Below are 21,353 nucleotides of genomic sequence, written 5' to 3'. Positions count from 1 at the left end.
ACAAGCACTTTTTTCCACTGGTATTTCTGTATGTGAAAAAGTTCTTCTGTATGTGCCTGCAATTGGTGTGTTTGGGAATAGCTCTCGTAGATCACCCGCAGACTCGTGTGGAGTGATACAAGAGCACAGCGGATGTACTCGGCAGGGGGGCTCTAATCCTTGTATGTATTTAAAGATTATGGGCCAGATCCACGAAGCAGTTACGCTGGTGTATCTATTGATACGCCACGTAACTGCTAGGTTGCTCCGGCGTATCTTTGTTTTGTATCCACAAAACAAGATACGCCTGAAGCTGGGCTAGATGCGACTGGCGTACCTCTTAGTACGCCGTCGGATCTAAGGTGCATATTTACACTGGCCGATAGGTGGCGCTTCCGTCGATTTCCGCGTCGAGTATGCAAATTGGCTAGATACGCGAATCCACAAACGTACGTCCGGCGGGCGCATTTTTTACGTCGTTTCCGTAAGGCTTTTTTCGGCGTAACGTTACCCCTGCTATATGAGGCGTAGCCAATGTTAAGTATGGACGTCGGGCCAGCGTCAAATTTTCCGTTGTGTACGTCGTTTGCGTAAAATGTTCGCGAATAGGGCTTTGCGTAGAATGACGTTCACGTCGAAAGCATTGGCTTGTTGCGGGTTAATTTGGAGCATGCGCACTGGGATACCCCCACGGACGGCGCATGCGCCGTTCAGAAAAAACGTCATTTATGTCGGGTCAAGACGTATTAACATAAAACACGCCCCCATCTCATCCATTTGAATTGTGCGCCCTTACGCCGACACAGTTACACTACGCCGCCGTAACTTACGATGCAAATTCTTTGTGGATACGGGAAATACGCTGTAAGTTACGGCGGCGTAGTGTATCTGAGATACACTACGCCGGACGTAAAGAAGCGCCACGTTACATGGATCTGGCCCTGTAAGTTCAGTTTTGACCAGAGGGTACCTTTTAAAATGCCTTTATTGACAATGGGCACACTATTTATAGGCCTTCGGAGCAAGTCTGGAGAACTACACCAAACCGTTCCTCATTTTTTTTCTGAAGAGCAACATCTCCACTAACAGAGACATTTTTGTCAAAGGGCCAAAGTCAAATAAATACTGCAAAACATCCTGTATTTACTTTGTGCAGCAGCCAGCTGGCCAGCCTTTAGGTGGTTCAGTGTCTACTGCGGATTTTACATTTGTGTGATCCATCTTACCAATACAGGTGCATGAAGTCCGTGGAAGGATTTTCTTTTATGGTAGAGAGCCTGTAAAGGTTGAACTGCAGGAGCTATTAATGACAGCATTGTTTTTAAATGTACAAGTTCACTCTTGCTGCACTACAAAAGCTGAACACCATGCAGATGTAAAAGTCACAATTTAATGCAATGTTTATAATTGCACAATTAAATGTGCATTTTAATGCAAGCAGTATTCAGCAGTTTTTTTTGCTTGTAACAGCCTTTTGCAGTCTGTGTACAATAGCACTCAGAGTGGAGAGGAAGAAGCAGCACAAGGAGCCAAACATTTCATGTGCTGACAAGGAGCATGCCAATAGAGGGAATGGGCAGAGTGAAGGAAAGATGAGTTCATCACTCTGCTGCTTCTCTTTCACTGACCAGTCACAGTCTCGGGGGAAGATGCATGGCAGCCTCAGCTCAGAGCAAGTGGGTTAAATGATGCTGGACATTTGAGGGCATACTGCTGGGAAAAGTTGATTGACAGCGAGTATTGAAACAACAGATACTTTTTTAAAGCTTTTAATAAGCTGTTTATTTTTATTTATTTTTTACGTTTTTAATGTAGTTCTGCTTTAGTGAGTCGCTAGCCAGGAACAAATATGCAGGGTGGGAGTCAACACTTTTTGCATATTTCAACTGGGTCACTTTAGTGAAATGAGGATGACAATCGTAGCCCCAGATTTTTGTTATATAGTGGTGTAGCGCCCCCTTACTTTCAGTATGGGCATTACGCTAAAGTTAGTGGGGAATGGGAGGGTTACCTTGCTCCCATTCATTTGTATTTGTTTAAATTTGGGACTTCTGTCATTCCAGAAATGTCCACTGGGTCAGTCTGTGGTCCAGGGATGGAATGTCATCCCTGGCCAGCAGTTGGCACCAGAGGGGTTCTGGCAGACTAAGTTTCCCCAGCAGCCAATCAGAGGAGCTTTTTCCCTCGCGGGGCGTGATGGAGAAGAGTATATCTATGACAGGTGTCATGTGTTCTAAAATCTTTGCAGGGTCCCCATTCCAGGTGCGGCATCCACCTTCAGGGTGCGCGCATCCATGGACCCCGCCGGCGTGGCCCACCTGGCCATAATTGCAGACTACACGGAACCTCATCCGGAGGTACAAGGAGACCCCAGTGACTGGCTGGGTTCCCGGTTCTATTGAAGGGATCCCAGGCTGGGTGCCTTTCGATTGGGGAGTCGGTTTGAGGGGGACCCGGAGGCAGGTTGTCCAACAGAGCCTGAACAAACCAATTGGGGATCCGGTGACCAGAGTACTGACAGGTATGTTTGCTGTCATCTGGAGACCAATGCAGAAATCTACTGGGAGGATTCGCTCCATCTATCTATCCATCTAGCTCAGTTATTGTAATTGGCCTGTGGCAGAGGCCCAAGCCGGGCCTGTGAGAGAGGCCTGTTCCTCCCAGAAATCTAAAGTGACATCTCGGCTGCCAGGCCTGTAAAAAAGGGTCTGTCCGGGGGCACTTTGGAGTGGCGACCTGTTACAAATTGGTACTATGCAGAGCAGTACTGACTGTTCTATTTAATATCCAGGCCTGATACTGCAAGGTTCTTCCTCTCTCTCTCTCTATTCATCAACTTTGTCCTTCCCAATTGATGTTGATGTTGGCCTGGAAAATAAAGCATTGGAAAAAACCTTTATTCACTGTCTGGACCTTCGCTCACTGTTTGTCTCTACAATTACACCCCTAGACAACGCCAGGGTAACTTAATAGGCCGATCCCCAAATTCAACCAGCGGCTCCTTTGGGGGTAGCACTGCAGTGGTATTATACAGTATATACAATGTCAGCGTAAATACATGGCTATGATGTCACATATAGAGAAAACAGAATTTTTTTCCATGTGATTTTACAAGCGTAACCCCAAGTGCAGTCTAATGCCCTGCTTTCTCAAGAAACAACCCCCAGCAAAATGTATGCATTACTTCAGAGGTGCCCAACCAGTGGCCCGCGGAGCCCTCTGATGTGGGCATATCTGTTCTGCAGTGGTTACTGGGCTGCTTTCAAACTGATCCGCATATGCAGAGTAGTGCACCTGCGGGTTTCCTGCACTGAGCCATAGACTTCTGTTATTACCTGCGAGTTTGGTGAGATTTCTGAAAGTTCACCAAACCTGCAGAATATAATAGAAGTCTATTGCAAAATGCAGAAAAGCCAAAGGTTCACTGCGTTGCACCCATGGTGCAGGTAAACCTTAGAGCATCAGTGTGAAAGCAGCAGCCATGGTCAGTCTGACCCAATTGGACTCTCCACACACCTCTAAGGAGTGGCAGATGTAAACTGACTTGTGTCCTACCTCCAATCTGATCCGGCTCTGTCCTTGTCTGCTCTGCATGATTGTGGCCCGTGACCAGTTACCAAGTCGCTTAAGTGGCCCTCGCGCTTCAAAAGGTTGGGCACCCCTACATTACTTAGACTCCTTGCAGGAATTCTGCCTCTGGCAGACCAAGCTTTTTAATTTCCTGCTCTATGATAGCTGCCTCCGTGGCCTTGGAGGGTTGCAGCTTAGACCTTGTTTCCAGAATGACTCTGGTTTGTGTGTTCATATTTACAGACTTGTTATGTGCACACTATTAGGAAATGCAGGTGTTCACGGCTCACATTTTGTATAAAGTTCAGCTGTAATCCTGTTCTAGTGTAGTGTCATTGGTTTGACGTTGGGATATATATTTCACGTTATGTTTTTGCTTCTATTTTGATTTTGTTATGGTTCCTTTTCTTACAGCGCATTTGCTTTCATTTATATGCAATGCATTTTGCTAGCATGTATTTCTTGGAGATAATGACAGGACTGGTATGATAAAACACAATATGACCAGGTCTCTAATTATTATTAGTGTTTTGTAGCTGTTACTTATTGCAGATGTGCCACACTTAAGCCTCATACACACGATCGGACTTCCATCTGACTTTTCCGTGGATTTTAGTCCGAAGGGGCAACATTCACCAAATCACGTGGTTTTTCAGCTTTTTGCAGCCACCATTTGGCCAACTTTGCGGAATATTATTACTGTGCATTTAATAGTGCTACTGATATATCCTTAAGACTCACTTGCTAGCCGCTTTTAAAACGATCCAATCGTTTTCCATCTGAAAGAAGTAGTTATAAAATTTGCGCCAGCCGTTTTCCATCTTTCTTGTGGGCATTGTGAAGCCCACAAGCAAAGACTTCCGGGAAGCGGTGGTACTATGCTCCCATCGACATGCGCTCCCTTACTTAAAATGGCGATTTTGGATCCGCCTTCATCACGTGACCCGCTTGTCGAGTCACGTGACGAGGGAGATAGCGCGAGATTTCGACTATTAGTGCTACAGATCGTCTCCTGGGAATCATGACACAGAACTTCCAGAAGACATTGCGGACAGGTCCCAGCACACACTGGGGCGTCTGGGAAAGGGAGAGATACGCCCACTGCCGCGGGGAATAATACCCGGAAGTCACAGCAAATGCATCTGAATCCCGGTAATGACATAAAAACTAAAAATAACAACAGTCATTTGTAAAAGTCTAAGCTCTGTAGATCGTGTTAATACAAAGTTTATATTATGGGTGAACCTCCGCTTTAATGTATACATCCTGCAATGTTGGAAGACTACAAGGCGTTATTACAGTACTTTTGGTACATGTTGTTTTAATCAACATTGTGGCCACATGCAATAATTCTACCTTTCATTATTACATGTTAGTTGTCGCAAATTTAGTTGAAGAGAAAGTCAGCCACAAGTGAATTACTAAGCAAGAATTGATGACTTCACAAATGAGTAGTTTGATTGTGGTTTGTCCTTACATTACCCTAAGCCCATGTTGTACCATTTACCACTCTGAGAACGTATTTCCTAGAAAAATCCAGACAGTATTTAAAAGTTGCGTCTTTTACTCTTCGTCGTTGACTTATTCTATATTTAATATTTCTGGACCAGACAAGATCTCCTTCTCTGTCATCCATTATATTTTAGATGTTTTCTGTTATTGTATTTTGAGATAATTTATACTGTTTAACAAAGATGGCCGCACTTGTTGATCTGTCAGATCAGCAAAATTAACTAACTTCTATTTAGTGTAAAATCTTTATTATTGAGTCAGAAGTGATGTGGTGGGTTAGTTGCAGCATCACAAGATAAAGGAATGGCCAAGGTAGGCTGGGCGACCTTCATATCAACTTGGTTTAAACACGAAAGGCAATTTTCCCTTGAACATTGCAGTTCAATGATATTGGGTGTTTCTGGTGCAGTGGGAAGCTCTTAAAACACTTTGTAAAAGTACCATTGGCTACTTTCTTCTGTGCATTTTTCAAGGATCTGCTATTTAAATTCAAAATGTAAATCTACAAAAATGAGTGCCAAGCCATAAGGTGGAAGCGACCAAGATCTTAATTGTTCACAATTTGACCATATAAAATGTTTTATTATACTACAACCCAACCAGGCATCATCATTTACCCTACAAACAAAAGTGCCCAAGAGTAAACAAACAAAAAAAAGAAAAACGTTACAAACGTAATTTTTTTTTTTTTTATAAATTTCTTGAAATGAATGCAACAATGTAACCCCCCCCCCTTTTTTTCTTTTTGACCAATACAGAATAAGTAACTGTAGCCAATTTTTAGTATTTTTTTTTTGTGTACATAAAAAAAAAAAAAATCAACTTGTGGGAAAGAGCTGACCAGTAAAGTAGAACAGGAAGCAATCACTATGGTGTTTAAGTGGATCTGTCATCTCTAACGTTATTAACATTTCATCTATGACTGCATAGTTATTTTAGCTTTTAAAATAATGTAGTATTCATGTTTTGTAGTTTTTCTTGTTTTGTTTTTTTGCACATGTTTTGTTCTTTCAATGTCAAGGGGCTTACTTAGCAACTATTTGAAATATTCTATAGAGTGGGTAAGGATTAGACAAGTGATGGCAAATGCCTCCATTGGGTACAGAGACAATGGGCCAAATCCTCAAAAATCCTGCCTAACTTATCTTTTCCCATTTAAGTTACACTGACTTAAAATTTCTACCTAAGTGCCCGATCCACAAAGCACTTACCTAGAAATTTTCGGCCGTGTAACTTAAATGTCTCCGGCGCAAGGCGGTCCTCTTCTGCAGGGGGCGATGACAATTTAAATGAGGCGCGCTCCCACGCCGGCCGTACTGCGCATGCTTGTGACGTCATTTTCCCGACGGGCAGCGCGCGAAATTACGTTACGTCGGGCTTTGTGGATTGCGACGGGACAATAAAGTTGCGTCAGGTAAAAAAAAAGTTACGCGCTGGGAAAAAAAAATGCAAAATTTTAAAAAAAACGCGGCGATCGAAAAAAAGATCTGTTTTTACAAGGTGTTACTAGTTTACACTTTGTAAAAGCAGAACTAATTTTACGTATGCAAACGTAAACTTACGCAGAAAACACAAAGCTGAAAAGCTTTGTGGATCTCCGTAAGTCCTCATTTGCATACGCAAAGCGGCATTTCAATGGGAAATGCCCCCAGCGGCGGATGCGGTACTGCATCCTAAGATCTGACAGTGTAAGTGTCTTACAGATGTCAGATCTTCTGCCTATCTTTGGAAAACTGCTTCTGAGGATCAGTTCCAAAGATAGGCACAGGGATACGCAGGCTGAACAGCAGTTCCGCCTGCGTATCCCTTTTGAGGATTTGGCCCCAGAAATCTAACCATACACCAGCAGAATTTGTGTTTAGAAAATGTTGCCATAGAAACAACCGTATTATTTTCTAATGATTAATGGGGTTAAATAGACAATTGTTTTATTAATCGAATGGAAAAAGGTTAGGTCCAAGATCAGCAACCCTCTGAACATGACTCACTAATAGCAGAGTAAATTATTGGGCATTTCTGAAGTAAGAGACAAAAACTCAGATTTTATCAACCTTTATTTTTATTTAAATACATTGCCTCCTAAATTTTAGTTAAAGTGGAGGTCCATCCTAAAAAAAAAAAAAAAAAAGCCAGAAGGGTTTCAAAAAATTCGATTTTTTTTATACTTGCCAGAAGTGGCTGTTACTAGGCAGATCTCCTAATCTGCTTCTTCCTTGTCTGCGGTGGGTCTTCTTTCTTCTCCTCGTCGCGCTGCCTCATGGGAAATGGGGAGCGGTGTCTTCTGGGACCTTGTGTGTGTTCCAGGAGACATCCGCCCATTCACATAGCGCAGCACGGCTTGCACATGCGCAGTAGGGAATAGGGCAGTGAAGCCGCAATGCTTCACTTCATGATTCCCTCAATGAGGATGGCGGCGGGGGGCAGCTGAGAGCTGCTGACTTTAAATTATTATTTTTTTTTAGCCGGACCTCCACTTTAATGATTGTGCTTCTAAGCTCAGGTTCACACTGAGCTGCGGGAATGAAGCTGTGGGAGTTCAGCGGAACTTACAAAATTTCACTCTCGCCTGTCAGACCCGATTTCGGCCACGATTCTGCACAGATGTCAATTGATGTGAATTTACGATAGTAAAAAGTCAGCTTGAAATTTTTTTATTGAATATCCCGACCATGTGTGCGCCAAATTAGGTTTTCCATCGGATATTGCGACAGACTTAGAAAGAGAACATGTTCTCTTTTTTTCAGATGAAAACAATTTCTATTGGAAATTCCATTCGTCTGTATGGAACTCCAACGGAGAAAAAAACACGCATGCTCAGAATCAAGTCGACGCATGCTCGGAAGCCTCGAACTTCATTTTTCTCTGCTTATCGTAGTGTTGTACGTCACCGCGTTTTGGACGGTCGGAATTTGGTGTGACAGTGTGTATGCAAAACTGCTTGAACAGAATTCCGTCAGAAAAATCCGTCTGAGTTTATCCCAACGGAAATTCCGAACGTGTGTACGGGGCATTAGGGTAACCCTAACTGATTCACACCTTTTGCCTTCCAATTTCTATTGGGTTATGAATTCTTACAAACAAGTAATTGATAGAAGGGGATTCAGTGTTTTATGACCGATTACCAGGGGACAGAAGTAGAACGTTTAGGGGGAAGCCAGATTACATCATTTTCATGCATTTTAAAGGCAGTGAGCAGACCATGATTCTTGTTTTCAGGCATTTTTTTGGTATCTCTCTATTTTTATATATATATATATATATATATATATATATATATATATATATATATATATATATATATATATATATATATATATATATATATATATATATATATAAAAAGATCTAGAATGTTTTAAATACATACAGTAATTAAATGACTCTCTCCATAAACATTGATAATTTTACTCCTTATTCTGCTTGCATTAGTAATAGCTATACAATTATATTATATTTACTTGTTTTAAACTTTTACATTTGAATTTACTTACTAAACTTAAAGGGGTTGTAAAGGCAGGAGTTTTTTTTATCTTGATGCATTCTATGAATTAAGATAAAAAGCCTTCTGTGTGCAGCAGCCCCCCTTAGCCCCCATAATACTTTCCTAAAGTCCCTCTATGTCCAGCGATGTCCATTAATGTCTCAGCCATCCGAGATTCTTCTTCCTGATTGGCTGAGATACAGCAGTGGCGCCATTGGCTCCCACTGCTGTTAATCAAAGTCAGCTAGCCAATCAGGGGAGAGAGGGGGTGGGTTCATGTCTGAATGAACACAGGGAGCTGTGACTCAGCTCGGGTGCTCCCATAGCAAGTAGCTTTCAAGCTAATTTCTTCCCTGCAACATTTCCTCCATTTATGGCTTTCATTACGGAAAAAAGTCACTTGTGTTTCATAAAAAGAAACCAAACTCCCATATTGTCTGTTCCTATGCACTCCAGTCATTATTCATTATCCAGCCAGAGCTGGAGCAATACAGATTAAATTAAAAATATATAATCTGACTGTTCTTAGAAAGGCAAAGATCTTATCCGGACAGTATATGGTTACTGAACTATCCTTAGTAGGCATGGCAACACCAAAGAGTTGAACTTTTCATGTTTTAAGAAAGGGAATGCATAGAAGCCAAGAATATATTTTATATTTAATCTCTAAAAGGAATGCGATTCCTTGCCAGTTTTTTTTTTTTATGCAGAGTTTTGTTTTCAGTAAGACTATGGGATAGGCCAAGCAAACCACAGTCTTCCAGCTGTTTCATATCCATAGTTTTTATCATAAGGTGGCAAAGCATTCTGGGAAATTACTACATTGAAGAACACAGGTTTCCCAATCACAAGGGGGGGTTTAAAGCAGAGTCCTCGTGTCTTTTTGCTATATTATTATGCTGTGGAAACATTTTTAAATTACTTTTTAAGTTATGGGAATGTTCCCAAACAGTGAAAGTAAAGTTGTCAGAAACTTTTTAATGTACATTTTTATGTATTTTAGTCAGCAGTCATTTATTATTGTACTCAGTTATTATTGCAGAGTTGCTTTGAACATATGAAAGAAGAAAATGGTATACAAGATATGCTAACCGTAGGCTGGATTCACAGAGCAGTCTTTTTTCTCAATGACTTTCATGGCAGTCTGCTGTCAGAACTTTGTCTATAGAGGTTCACAGATTTGCTATGAACTAAAAATGAGGCAGCAAGGCGTAAGTAAATGAGGAGCAATGTGGCTGCTCTCTGTTTTTTTTTTCTTTTCATTTTAAGGCGCCTTTCACACGGTCGGACCGTTCAGGTCCGCCTGTCAGTTTTGTCGGCGGACCTGAACGGCCGCTCCAGGCATGCCTATGGAGTGTCGGATGTCAGCGGAGACATGTCCGCTGACATCCGATCCGCCAAAATCAGACGGATGGCGATACGTCCCCATCCGTCCATGGCGGATCGGATCGGGTGAGATCTGATGAAAACGAACATGCTGTCCGTTTTCATCAGATCTCTCCATAGGAGACAGCGACGCTGCACAAGCCCCTCCCCACTCAGTGAACAGAGAGGGACTTGTCATCCGCCAGCTTAGCGCAGAGATCTCCTGCTGAGCCGGCGGGAGCTACGGAGTCGGCCTCGTGTGGAAGAGGCCGAAATGCCTGCTGACCCTGTTTCAAGTCCTCATTTGCATGGCCAAGAGGACCTAATTGAGAACTACAATGTACTTTATAATTGACCAATAGGAAAGTGGTTGTTGGGGGCAGGGTGTTCAAACTGCTCTGTATAAAAGTGTGTAGTGCATCCAATAAAAGAGATTCCTGTTTGAACTTACATACAGCCTGCCTGGTGTTTGTTCTGAACTATCACAAATGGATTTGAACGGCACATAGCTGTAGTTCGAATCCCGGAGCATCGGATGGCCGAACCATCAGACGTTGCGATCTGCAATCTGATCCAATAGTAGCAGAGGAGTGTTGAGAGAGTGGAACCGAGCGAGCAAGGGTCTCGTTACAAAACTAAACTCTGATTTAAAAAATAAATAAAAAAAAACCTCTATTCAAGTATGTATTTCTTTTAAAAAAAAATAATGGGCCAGATTCACGTAGAATTGCGGCCGTGTAACGTAACCCGTTTACGTTACACCACCGCAAGTTTTCAGTGTAAGTGCCCGATCCACAAAGCACTTACCCGTAAACTTGCGGCGGTTTATCGTAAACACGTCCGGCGCAAGCCCGCCCAATTCAAATGGGGCGGGTACCATTTAAATTAGGCGCGCTCCCGCGCCGGACGTACTGCGCATGCCTCGTTCGCAATTTTCCCAACGTGCTTTGCGCGAACTTACGGCGGCCCGACGTGTTTGTGAATCGCGACGTGCGTAAGATACTTACGCCGAAAAAAAAAAATTCAAAAGCGACGCGGGAACGACAGGCATACTTTAACATGGTGGAGTAATTTTACACCATGTTAATAGCACCCCTAACTTTGCGACGGGAAACTAAGACTTGCGCCGACGTAACGACGGGAAAAACCTTTGTGGATCGCCGTAACTGCTAATTTGCATACCCGACGCTGGAATACGACGCAAACTCCACCCAGCGGCAGCCGAGGTATTGCATCCTAAGATCCGACGGTGTAAGACAATTACACCTGTCGGATCTTAGGGCTATCTATGCGTAACTGATTCTATGAATCAGTCGCATAGATACTCTGAGAGATACGACAGCGTTTCAGAGATGCGCCGTTGTATCTCTTCTGTGAATCTGGCCCAATGTTCTGTTCTCAGCCTCTTTTCCTCCTTCCTTTTAGAGGGTGGCTTCATTTGTTCTCCATGGTCCCCTGGTATGGTGGAATGTAGCCACCTCTTTTGCTCGCTTCCAGGATAGACTAGGGCAGGGGCGACCCAACCAGTGGCCCGCAGAGCCTTCTGATGTGGCCCGCGACCTTCTGCTCTGGGATGGAATATAATAGAATACTGTTATTAAAGGTCAGTTTATTACTAAAATCAGTGTATATATGGGCATATATTATCCACAGTGGTTACTGGGTTGCTTTCAAACTGATCCGCAGGTGCAGAGCAGTTTACCTGCGGGTTACCTGCACTGAGCCATAGACTTCTGTTATTACCTGCAAGTTTCTGAAAGTGCACCAAACCTGCAGAATGTAATAGAAGTCTCTTGCAAAGTGCAGGAAAGCTAAAAGTACATTGCTTTGCACCCGTGGTGTGGGTAAACCACAGCACATCAGTGTGAAAGCAGCATTGGGCCCCTTTCACACGGTCAGTCCGACATTCCGACCAATTGGACCCACCATTCACCTCTAAGTAGTGGAAGACAAATAAACTTGTGTCCTACCTCCAATACGATCTGCTAAAAAGTATAGTGGGCTGTGTCAGTGTCTGCTCTGCATATGCAGAGCAGACGCGAACATGCCATCCACCCGCTCCGCTCATTGTTGCCCGTGTCCGGTAACCTAGTCGCTTAAGTGGCCCTCGCTCTTAAAAAGGTTGGGCACCCCTGAACTCGGGATTATGGACTATGTGATATGTAGTGTGCATAGAGCAGGGCACATGACCACAACTAACATGCACTACTTGTTCCAAACAAATGGAAGTGAAGAGGAGAGGAGAGGTTCTAGAGCTCAAGGAGGACCTTACAAAGAGGCAGAAAAAAATGATATCATGGAAAAATAGATTACAGGGCCATTAAGTATTGAATGTGTATTGATTATTGTTTGGAGAAGAACAATATTGTTCAGTGTCCTTTTATACTCTATCCAGAACTAGTCAAAGTGGTTTGGCTTTACATTTCTTGCTTTTGGACCTGAACGAGATAGATTGGATGAACACTAATGCAAATGAATGCACATCTGTCCACATCTAGCTTTTGCATGGGTCCATTTTTCCTCCTTCACAAGGTGAAGACAAAAAAAAAAAAGGAATGGACACAGATGTACCAAAAGTGCCAACTGTCCAATTCTGAGTCAGCAGCAGGGAATTTGTTTCTCATGGTCATGAGAAAGGGGTCTTGGGAGTGTATATATGATTAGTATATCAACTTATTACAGTGATCCCTAATTGCAACATTGTATTAGTTTTGTTGTTTGTTCCTTGTTGAAATTGTAGCCAGTTACTGCAATCACAGATTATCAGTGAAGCACTATAGTGAAATAAAGTTTCAAAAGGAGTATTCCTATTCTAGGCCCGGTTCACACTGGTGTGACATACACTCCGACTTTAGGATCACATGTCGCATGCTGGGTATAAATCAATGGTTCCCTGTGAGGCCTCGTACACACGACCATTTTTCTCGACAGAATGCATCAAGGAACTTGGTGGCAGAGCGTTTTTGCCGAGGAAAACGGTCGTGTGTATGTTTTTCAACAAGAAAACTGTCGAGGAACTCGATGAGAAAAAAAGACAACAAGTTCTCTTTTTCCTCGACGGGAGTCTCAATTTCCTCGTCATGTTCCTCGTCGGGCTGGTTTTCGACGAGAAACACGTTCGTGTGTATGCTAAGAAACCCGCGCATGCTCAGAATAAAGTATGAGACGGGAGCGCACCTTCGGTAAAAGTAGCGTTTGCAGTGGAGATAGCACATTTGTCACGCTGTAACAGACTGAAAAGTGCAAATCGTCTCTCATAAAACTTTTACTTAACACGCAGTAACATGAGATTAGCAAAAGCAGCCCCAAGGGTTGTGCCAGTGGAATCGAACTTCCCCTGCCGTTGTATGTGTTCTACATCACCGCGTTTGAGAACGACGAGATTTGGTCTTGACAGTGTGTACGCAAAGAAAGCTTGTCAAGTTTCTCGACAAGCCTGACAAGGAACTCGTCGAGGAAAACGATGTTTCATTTACGACGAGTTCCTCGGTCGTGTGTACGAGGCCTCAGAGTTATCTTAACTGGTCTGACCGGTGTTGGTCCAACTTTGAAAAAGGTTCCTGCACTAATTTGGTTCGACTTGGACACGATTTCAGCCCATTGATTTGAATGGAAGTCTCATCCAAGTCAGGTCATCATCTTAACTGATACAACTTGTGGCATGTGACTTGTGCTCTGAGGATCTTGGAGGGGAACCCCATGCCAAGAAAAAAAAAGCGTAGTGGGGTTCCCCCCAAATTCCATATCAAGCCCTTTGAGTCTGGTATGGATCTTGAGGGGGAAAACCATGCAAAAATAAAAAAAAGGTATGTTGAAATGAGACACTTGTCCCCATCAACATAGGGACAAGGTGCTTTGGGGTGGGGGGCACAGAGCCCCCTCTGCCCCAAAGCACCCACCCCCTATATGTTGAGGGCATGTGGCCTGGTATGGTTCAGGGGGGGGCACTCGCTCACCCCCCTCTTTCCTGACCTGCAGGGATGCATGCTCGGATAAGGGTCTGGTATGGATTTTGGGGGCACGCCTTTTTTTTTGCGTGGGGTTCCCCCCTCAAGATTCATACCAGACTCAAAGGGCCCAGTATGGTCAGATCAAAGTCGGATCCCATTCATTGAAGTCGCATGGAAGTCGGACATTAAGTTGTAGGGCAAAGTCGGATTGGAAGTGTGAACCCAGCCTTAACCCCTAGTTAACATTTGTTAATCCTAATTACATCATTACTCCCCATATTCTACCTAGTTTCTATTATAATTTTTTGACAGTTTTGTGTTTCTACTGTTTGTATGCAAATATTTTATACACATTTTATTGTAAGGTAGTTGAAGAAGAACTCCAGGAAACTCTGTTGGTACATAAGGAATTAAAGTGGAGTTCCACCCATAAATATAACATTACATCAGTAGTTTTAAAAAAATGTCATTAGTCCTTTACGAAAAATATATATTTTTTTAGATGCCTTCAAAGTGTTGTTGCTAGGCAGAATAGTTAATCTTCCCACTTCCTGCACCTAGGTGCTTAATGCTTCCTAACCTACACCGCACAGACAACTGGGAATGTAGTGGGTGTAACTTTCCAGGAGTCTGTGCACTCCCCAGTCTCAAAGAATCATGTGACTTGGACAGCACAGGTGCTGAAACCTGATCTGACACTGCTTGTGCAGCACTGAGCATGTACTAGATCTGCAAGGCTGAAATCCAGGAAGTCATACAGTCTGGCTTCATGATGCCCACACTTAAGATGTCCCCAGTCAATTTCTATTTTATAAAGTGTCTAAATGCTGTAACAACCTAACAAAACGGACCTTAGTTTACAGACTAACTTTACTAGAATACATTAAGCTTGTGTATTACAGGGGTATTTATATTTAAAAAGTGAAATTGTGGCCGGAACTCCGCTTTAAGAGCAGTAAGATGCATGCCACCTCCTGGAGCTCTCTGTTTTTTTTAAAACGGGTAGGCAACCTGGGGCCCTCCAGCTGTTGTGGAACTACATTTCCCATGAGACGTTGCAAGGCTGGTAGTTACAATTACTACCAGAGGCATGATCTGACTTGTAGTTCTGCAACATCTGGAGGGCCCTAGGTTGCCTACCCCTGGTTTAAAATGTATTGTTTCACTGAGCACTGATAGTATAGCTATTGCTATACTTCCAGCTTTCTGACACCCCAGCTACGGGTCTCCTACACAGAAGCTGTAGCCTTTTTTTCAACTGCACTGCCCGCCCTCGCTCTCCTCTTGCCCAATCACAGAATGCTTTGCTTTCTGTGAATGGGCCGGTTGGAGGATGGGCGGACAGAGTGGCTGCTGTGTAGGAAAGTTGTATTTTTCTCTCGGAGCACCACCATTATGGCAAAGGTGAACCAGTAAAAAAGAGAGCTCCAGGAGGTGGCATACTCCTTCTTGCACTTAAATCCTTGTATGCCAGCATCATTTAAGTACTTTTTCTTTGCCTACAGTTTTTCTTTAAAAAGAAGACATACAAATTTGAGAACAAATATTTTTTTGGTTTCCTGCAGTGTATCTAAAATGTAACAAGAGCAATAGCAGATACAAGTTTGTTCTTTTGATTCTGTATCATAAGTAAAAATGTGTGGGCAAATCGGAAGACCCACTTTTGCTTGTGGTCCACAAGAGGTAAACAACTAAAGTGGTTAGAGAATAGAGAATAGATTTTTTCTAAAAGTAGGGAAAACAAGTCTTGATGAGATATGCAGACACGTGTTCTAACCATTGTCTGGCTGTCATGTTTCCCCCAGCTGTCAGTGGAAGTGTCTATTCAGGACGTGTATTTACGCACCCTTCTTCCTTAGGCTATTGTGTCATCTTGTGTTATGTTCCAGCACCACACACTGTTATAGTGTTATACAGCTTTGGCTTCATGCCACCATTACAGATGCTTTTTAAGTTCCTTCTCTTAGTGGGAAGCTGTTGTTACTTTCCTTGTAATGCTGTTGATAAATATTTAAAGCCCAACTCCAGGCAAAAATGAAATGTACTTAGTGCATTGTGTCCAAACACCTCTTCCTAAAATAAAAATAGTGAAAATATTGTGAAAAACTAAACAAAAAACTATAGGCAGCCAACACAACAAAAGGATAATTGTGAACAGGATAAATAAAGCCTGGTACACATGGGCTGAATATAAGCCGCTATCAACTGGTTCAACAGAAACATGCCGGCATCTGAAGCCAATGGTTGCCAGCGCTGACCGGTGTGTTCTGGCGGACGGCAGTCTCCCAGTCAGAACACAATAGATCAGCATAGAAATTGCTGTACTAACATCACATAGAAGGAGAACTTAGGGGCAGTGAATGATCACTGTGGCAGCCAACCAAAGGCTATGACAGCGATCAGGTGACTCAGAAACCGGGTCTCCCAGGTTCATTAGTATAAGACCCCCCCAGCTACAATATGCAACAATAATAACAGTTTTTTGTTTTCCTTTTGGCGTAAATGTTTTACATAAATTAGTTGTCTCAACCCTTTTGCTGGACAGCTTTGGCCGTTGAAGTTGGAAAAAATAACACTTATGCCACGTGCACACAATCAGAATTTCCAATGAAAAGAGTCTGATGGACTTTTTCAATGGGGAATTCGGATCGTGTGTACGCGGCATACGTTATAGGAAATTCCTATCGTCTGTGTGCAACTCCGACGGAGAAAAAACCCACGCATGCTCAGAATCAAGTCGACGCATGCTCGGAAGAATTTAACTTAATTTTTCTTGGCTCGTCGTAGTGTTTTACGTCACTGCATTTTGGACGGTCGGAATTTGGTCTGACAGTGTGTATGCAAGACAGCTTGAACGGAATTCCGATCGTGTGTACGGGGCATTACATGTTCGGTTTTGGGTTTATTCCGCTTTAAATGTAGGTGACCTACTGTCCAACAGATTTTAGGATTTGTGAACTTTAATGCCTCTTTCACACGGGACCGATCAGTGATGATCTGCCCCGTGAACCTCCGCTTGCTCAGCTGGGATCGCTCTGCTGATCCCAGCTGAGCCGGTGGATGACAGGGCGGTCCCCGCACACTGTGCAGGGACCGCTCTGTCTTTTCTCCGCTCTCCCCTATGGGGGGATCAGATGAACACGGACCGTCTGTCCATGTTCATCCGATCCGCAGACGGATGGAAAAATAGGGTTTTCCTCCGTCTGCAGAATCGCATCATTGCGGAACCGGGTGTTCATCCGCCGACACCCGCAATCTCATAGGGACCAATGTATGTCCCCTTTTCATCCGTAAATGGATGGATAAAAAAGCGGACATACGGTCCGCCCGTGTGAAAGAGCCCTAACAGGTTCCCTTGCTTCTCTTCACTCACTAGTATTATTTTTCCAAAATGCTGCAGGAGACAAATTGGAGGCACAGATAACATTGTCTGTGGAGAGCTGCACTGCCTGTGAACATAATAGGAACCAAACCAAGGAGAGTCAGATGTATATGACAACATTTGGTCTGTTTGCGCCTCATTGCGCTTACATGCCCGCTGTGAAATTGTGTGCATTGAATGAGGAATTCATTTTTTTTCTTGTTTTGCAGAGTGGAAAAGCACCAGTGAAGGACCTTTTTACAGATCTCAAAGATGGGAGAAAACTGTTGGATTTGCTGGAGGGCCTCACTGGCACCTCTCTGGTTAGTAACTAGTTAATTTAGCTGTGTTCTTCTAAAGTGTGTTTCTTGGATAGCAATTTCAATCAAATTGCCACACTAAAAAGATATGATTTATGAGTGTGCATGTATTACAAAGATGTACTATATATGTATTTTTTTGGCTTGACATATCTTTAATCAATATAAAGCTTTCACAATAACAAAATTAGGGGCGCACACCACATGAATGAATGAATGAATGAATGAAAAATTTATATAGCGCGGCACATGCGAACTGAATCGCCTCTGGGCGCTGGTTGTTTGTGTCTCATGCCTTCAGAAAAGCAGGGTCTTGATCTGCCTTCTGAAAGACAGGTGGTTTTGCTCCAACCGAATGCTGGTTGGTAAAGCATTCCAAAGCCTGGGGCCCTGGAAAGCAAACCTTCTTTCTCCTTTAGATTTGTATTTGGTTTTAGGAACCATGACCAATTTTTGGTCGGTGGAACGCAGAATGCGGTTGCAATTGTGCGGTTTGATCTTGTCGCATAGATATCTAGGAGCCTTCCCATGGATGCACTTATGTGTCAGGCAGAGTGCTTTGAATGCAATTCTGTCTTTCACTGGCAACCAGTGAAGGGATCTCAGTGAAGGTGAGATTGATTCCCAAGATTTTTTCCCAGTCACCAGTCTAGCGGCCGTATTCTGTACGACTTGAAGACGAGCGATTTGGTACTTGGGGAGCCCGAGGTAAAGGGCATTTGCATAGTCCAGTCTGGAATTCACGATTGGTCCCACCACGACTGCTACGTCTTCTTTGGGGATAAATGGAATAAGTCTGCGTAGTAGGCGCATCAAATGGTGAGCCCCGCTGACTACTGACCCTATTTGTGCGTCCATTGTCATGAAGGTGTCAAACGTGACTCCTAGACTTTTGACTTTGGAGCTAGGGGCGATGATTTGTCCCAGAATGGGCGATGGTGTCCAGTTTGTTGCTGGTAGTCTCTTCCGACTGGCATCGAAGATAAACAGTTCTGTTTTAGCGCTATTGAGTTTGAGATAACTCTTAGTCATCCAGTTTTCTATTGAAGAGAGACATTTCTCTAATCTGAGATGATGATCCTTTTTGTGGCAGATGCGAAAATACAATTGCGTGTCGTCTGCATAAGAGTGATAGAGTAGTTCTTGGCTACTGATAATATCAAAGAGAGGACGAAGATAGACATTAAACAGCACCGGTGATAGGGGGGATCCTTGGGGGACCCCACATGGCACCGTGCGTTTTTCTGACGTGAAAGATCCCAGTTTCACTGTTTGTGATCGGTTTCCGAGTAAAGAGGAGAACCATGGTAAGGCGTCTTCTGTGACTCCAGCGACTTCTGTTAGTCGTCTCAGTAGCAATTTATGCTCTACTGTGTCGAAGGCTGCGCTTAGGTCCAGCAGAACTAGGAGACACGATTCTCCTTCGTCTGCGGCCTCGAGCGCATCGTCCCATATTTTCAGTAAGGCCGTTTCTGTCCCGTGTCCGGGGCGGAACCCGGATTGAAATGGATCAAGTAGGTTGTGGGTATCCAGATGCTGTTGCAGCTGATCTACCACCACTTTCTCCATTATCTTGGACAGAGCATTTAGACCTGTTATGGGACGGCGGTGAGTTGGGTCCATAGGATCCAAATTAGGTTTTTTCAAGATCGGCAGGATTGTGCCCTCTTTCAGCAGGGAAGGCACTATGCCTTCCTTAAATGACTGATTTATAAGCTGTGTGATTGGAGGCGCCAGGATGTCGGCACATTCCTTCAGTAGCTTGGTGGGAATGATGTCATTGGGTGCTGTGCTGTTCCGCAACGCACCAATGAATTTTTTGGTGGTATCGATGGAGATGGGTTCCAAAGTGAACTTAGTTGATTGTAGAGGCTTTCTGTCGGTGTTTTGATTGAAGAGGGGGCTGAGTGGAGTATTGTTTTGCCGAATACTTACCCGAATTTTTTCAATTTTGTTGATGAAGAAATCCGATAGTTCATTGCAGAACTCTTGGGTGTCTGAAGTGGGGACTTCAAGACATCCCGGATTCATGGTCTGGGTGACCATCCTGAAGAGTTCGCGTGGGCGATTCATTGCGCTGTTAATCACATATGTAGGTTTTGACTAGAAACGAGTAGTTTTGGACTTTAAAGGCACACCGTAGGTATTGTAAAAAAATAGAGGTATTTTATTTTGTAGAAATGTCACAAAAAACTGTTACAAATATAAAATCAAAGAAATTAAATCAATAACTGGTCCACACAGGTTATCACAATAGTATTAACATAATACAGTTAGATCATAGAAAAGAGTATAGTTAGAGGTTTGGCTGTCAGATGTGTAACCAGGCGGTGGGTCCAGAGGAAAGGAGGGCTCGCTCTACATGTTACGCATTGTTAAAACGCTTCCTCAGGAGCATAGACATGTGGATAGAATTAACCGCGTTGAAATTAGACAACAATCTGTCTTTTTACCTAGACATTGGCAATAGTTTTTAACAGATAGCCAGTCAAGGGGGTATTATCATATAAACGTATTTAAAATAACAAATGACAGGACGATCTTATGCTGGTAAGCAAGAAGTAGAATAGGGGAGACACGGCTGTTCCGGAGCAGTAATATGTATGTAAGGTTATTGTGGTCTGTGTCCCTGTTAGGGAGATTCACCCTCTCTGTTTATCCTGATGACCGTTATCACCAAGAGTTTTTTAAATGGTGACCAAAAACGGCAATAGAGGGCAAATCTTTCATTGGGCACACTAGTTCTGGTGAGTCTGGTAGCTGCCAGGGATTTCCCTTATTTTGGGGGGATAACATTTTATGCTACACCTTCTGATTCCTGCAAGGTTAAAGCTTTCAGGCTCACCTCTATAATTGTTACTTCCTCTACTTCCTGCCCTAGATGTGTCATCATTCACAGACTAACCATGCTGTTATACCAGGAAACAGGATAGAACCATGCAGCCTTAAAGATTCCGGTCACTAAAAGGTCTGCAGGTGCATTGATCAGCATGTGAAGAGCCAAGCTGCATGGACATAGTTAGGCCCCTTTCACACTGAGGAGTTTTTCAGGCGGTTTAGCGCTAAAAATAGAGCCTAAATACCGCCCGAAAAACTCCTGCCTAGCATTCTCAATGTGAAAGCCTGAGGGCTTTCACACTGAGGTGATGCGCTGGTGGGGGAGAAAAAAATCTTGTGCAAGCAGCATTTTTGGAGCGGTGAGAGGAGCGATGTGTTCACCGCTCCTTCCCATTTAAAACAATGGAAAACCGCGGTAATAACGCCCGCAATGCGCCTCTGCAGGCCTCTGCATTGCGGGCGGTATTAACCCTTTTTCGTCCGCTAGCAGGGGTTAATACAGCACCGCTAGCGGCGAATCCCGAAGCAATTTCGACGGTATAGCGCCGCTATTGTTTTTAGCGGCGCTATACCGCGCCTTCCGCCCCAGTGTGAAAGGGGCCTTAAAGGGGTTGCTTGTAAGGGTTTGTTTTTATTTTCTAAATAGGTTCCTTTAAAGCGGAGTTCCACCTAAAAATTGAACTTCCGCTTAACCCACTCCTCGCCCCCTTACATGCCACATTTGGCATGTAATTTTTTTGGGGGGGGGGAGTGGGGGCTTCAGGAGAAGGGGACTTCCTGTCCCACTTCCTCCTTCCGCCGAGGGGCTGGAAAGGCGATTAGCTTAATCGCCTTCTTGCAGCCCCTCCCTGTAGGCGAGCGCCTGTCCAATCGGACGGCGCCGCTCGCACATGCGCAGTGCTGCTCGCGCATGCGCAGTGGGTGCCCGGCCGTGAAGCCGAAAGCTCTCACTGCTGGGTGCCCACACTAGGAATGAA

General features: G+C 43.7%; 1 protein-coding gene across 8 annotated transcripts in view; it reads left to right on the top strand.

The window, feature by feature from the left end:
- Positions 1–21,353, top strand: part of UTRN (utrophin) — a 910,930-nt gene that overhangs the window by 133,650 nt on the left and 755,927 nt on the right. For all 8 annotated transcript variants that reach the window (XM_040350827.1, XM_040350824.1, XM_040350828.1 and 5 more), the window contains one exon: positions 17,449–17,541. In XM_040350827.1, the coding sequence (XP_040206761.1) occupies positions 17,449–17,541 (93 nt within the window). The remainder of the gene's footprint in view (positions 1–17,448; positions 17,542–21,353) is intronic.

The sequence above is a fragment of the Rana temporaria genome, chromosome 4, assembly GCF_905171775.1.
Source record: "Rana temporaria chromosome 4, aRanTem1.1, whole genome shotgun sequence".
Classification (NCBI taxonomy): Eukaryota; Metazoa; Chordata; class Amphibia; order Anura; family Ranidae; genus Rana; species Rana temporaria.
This window is presented reverse-complemented; position numbering and strand designations above follow the sequence as displayed.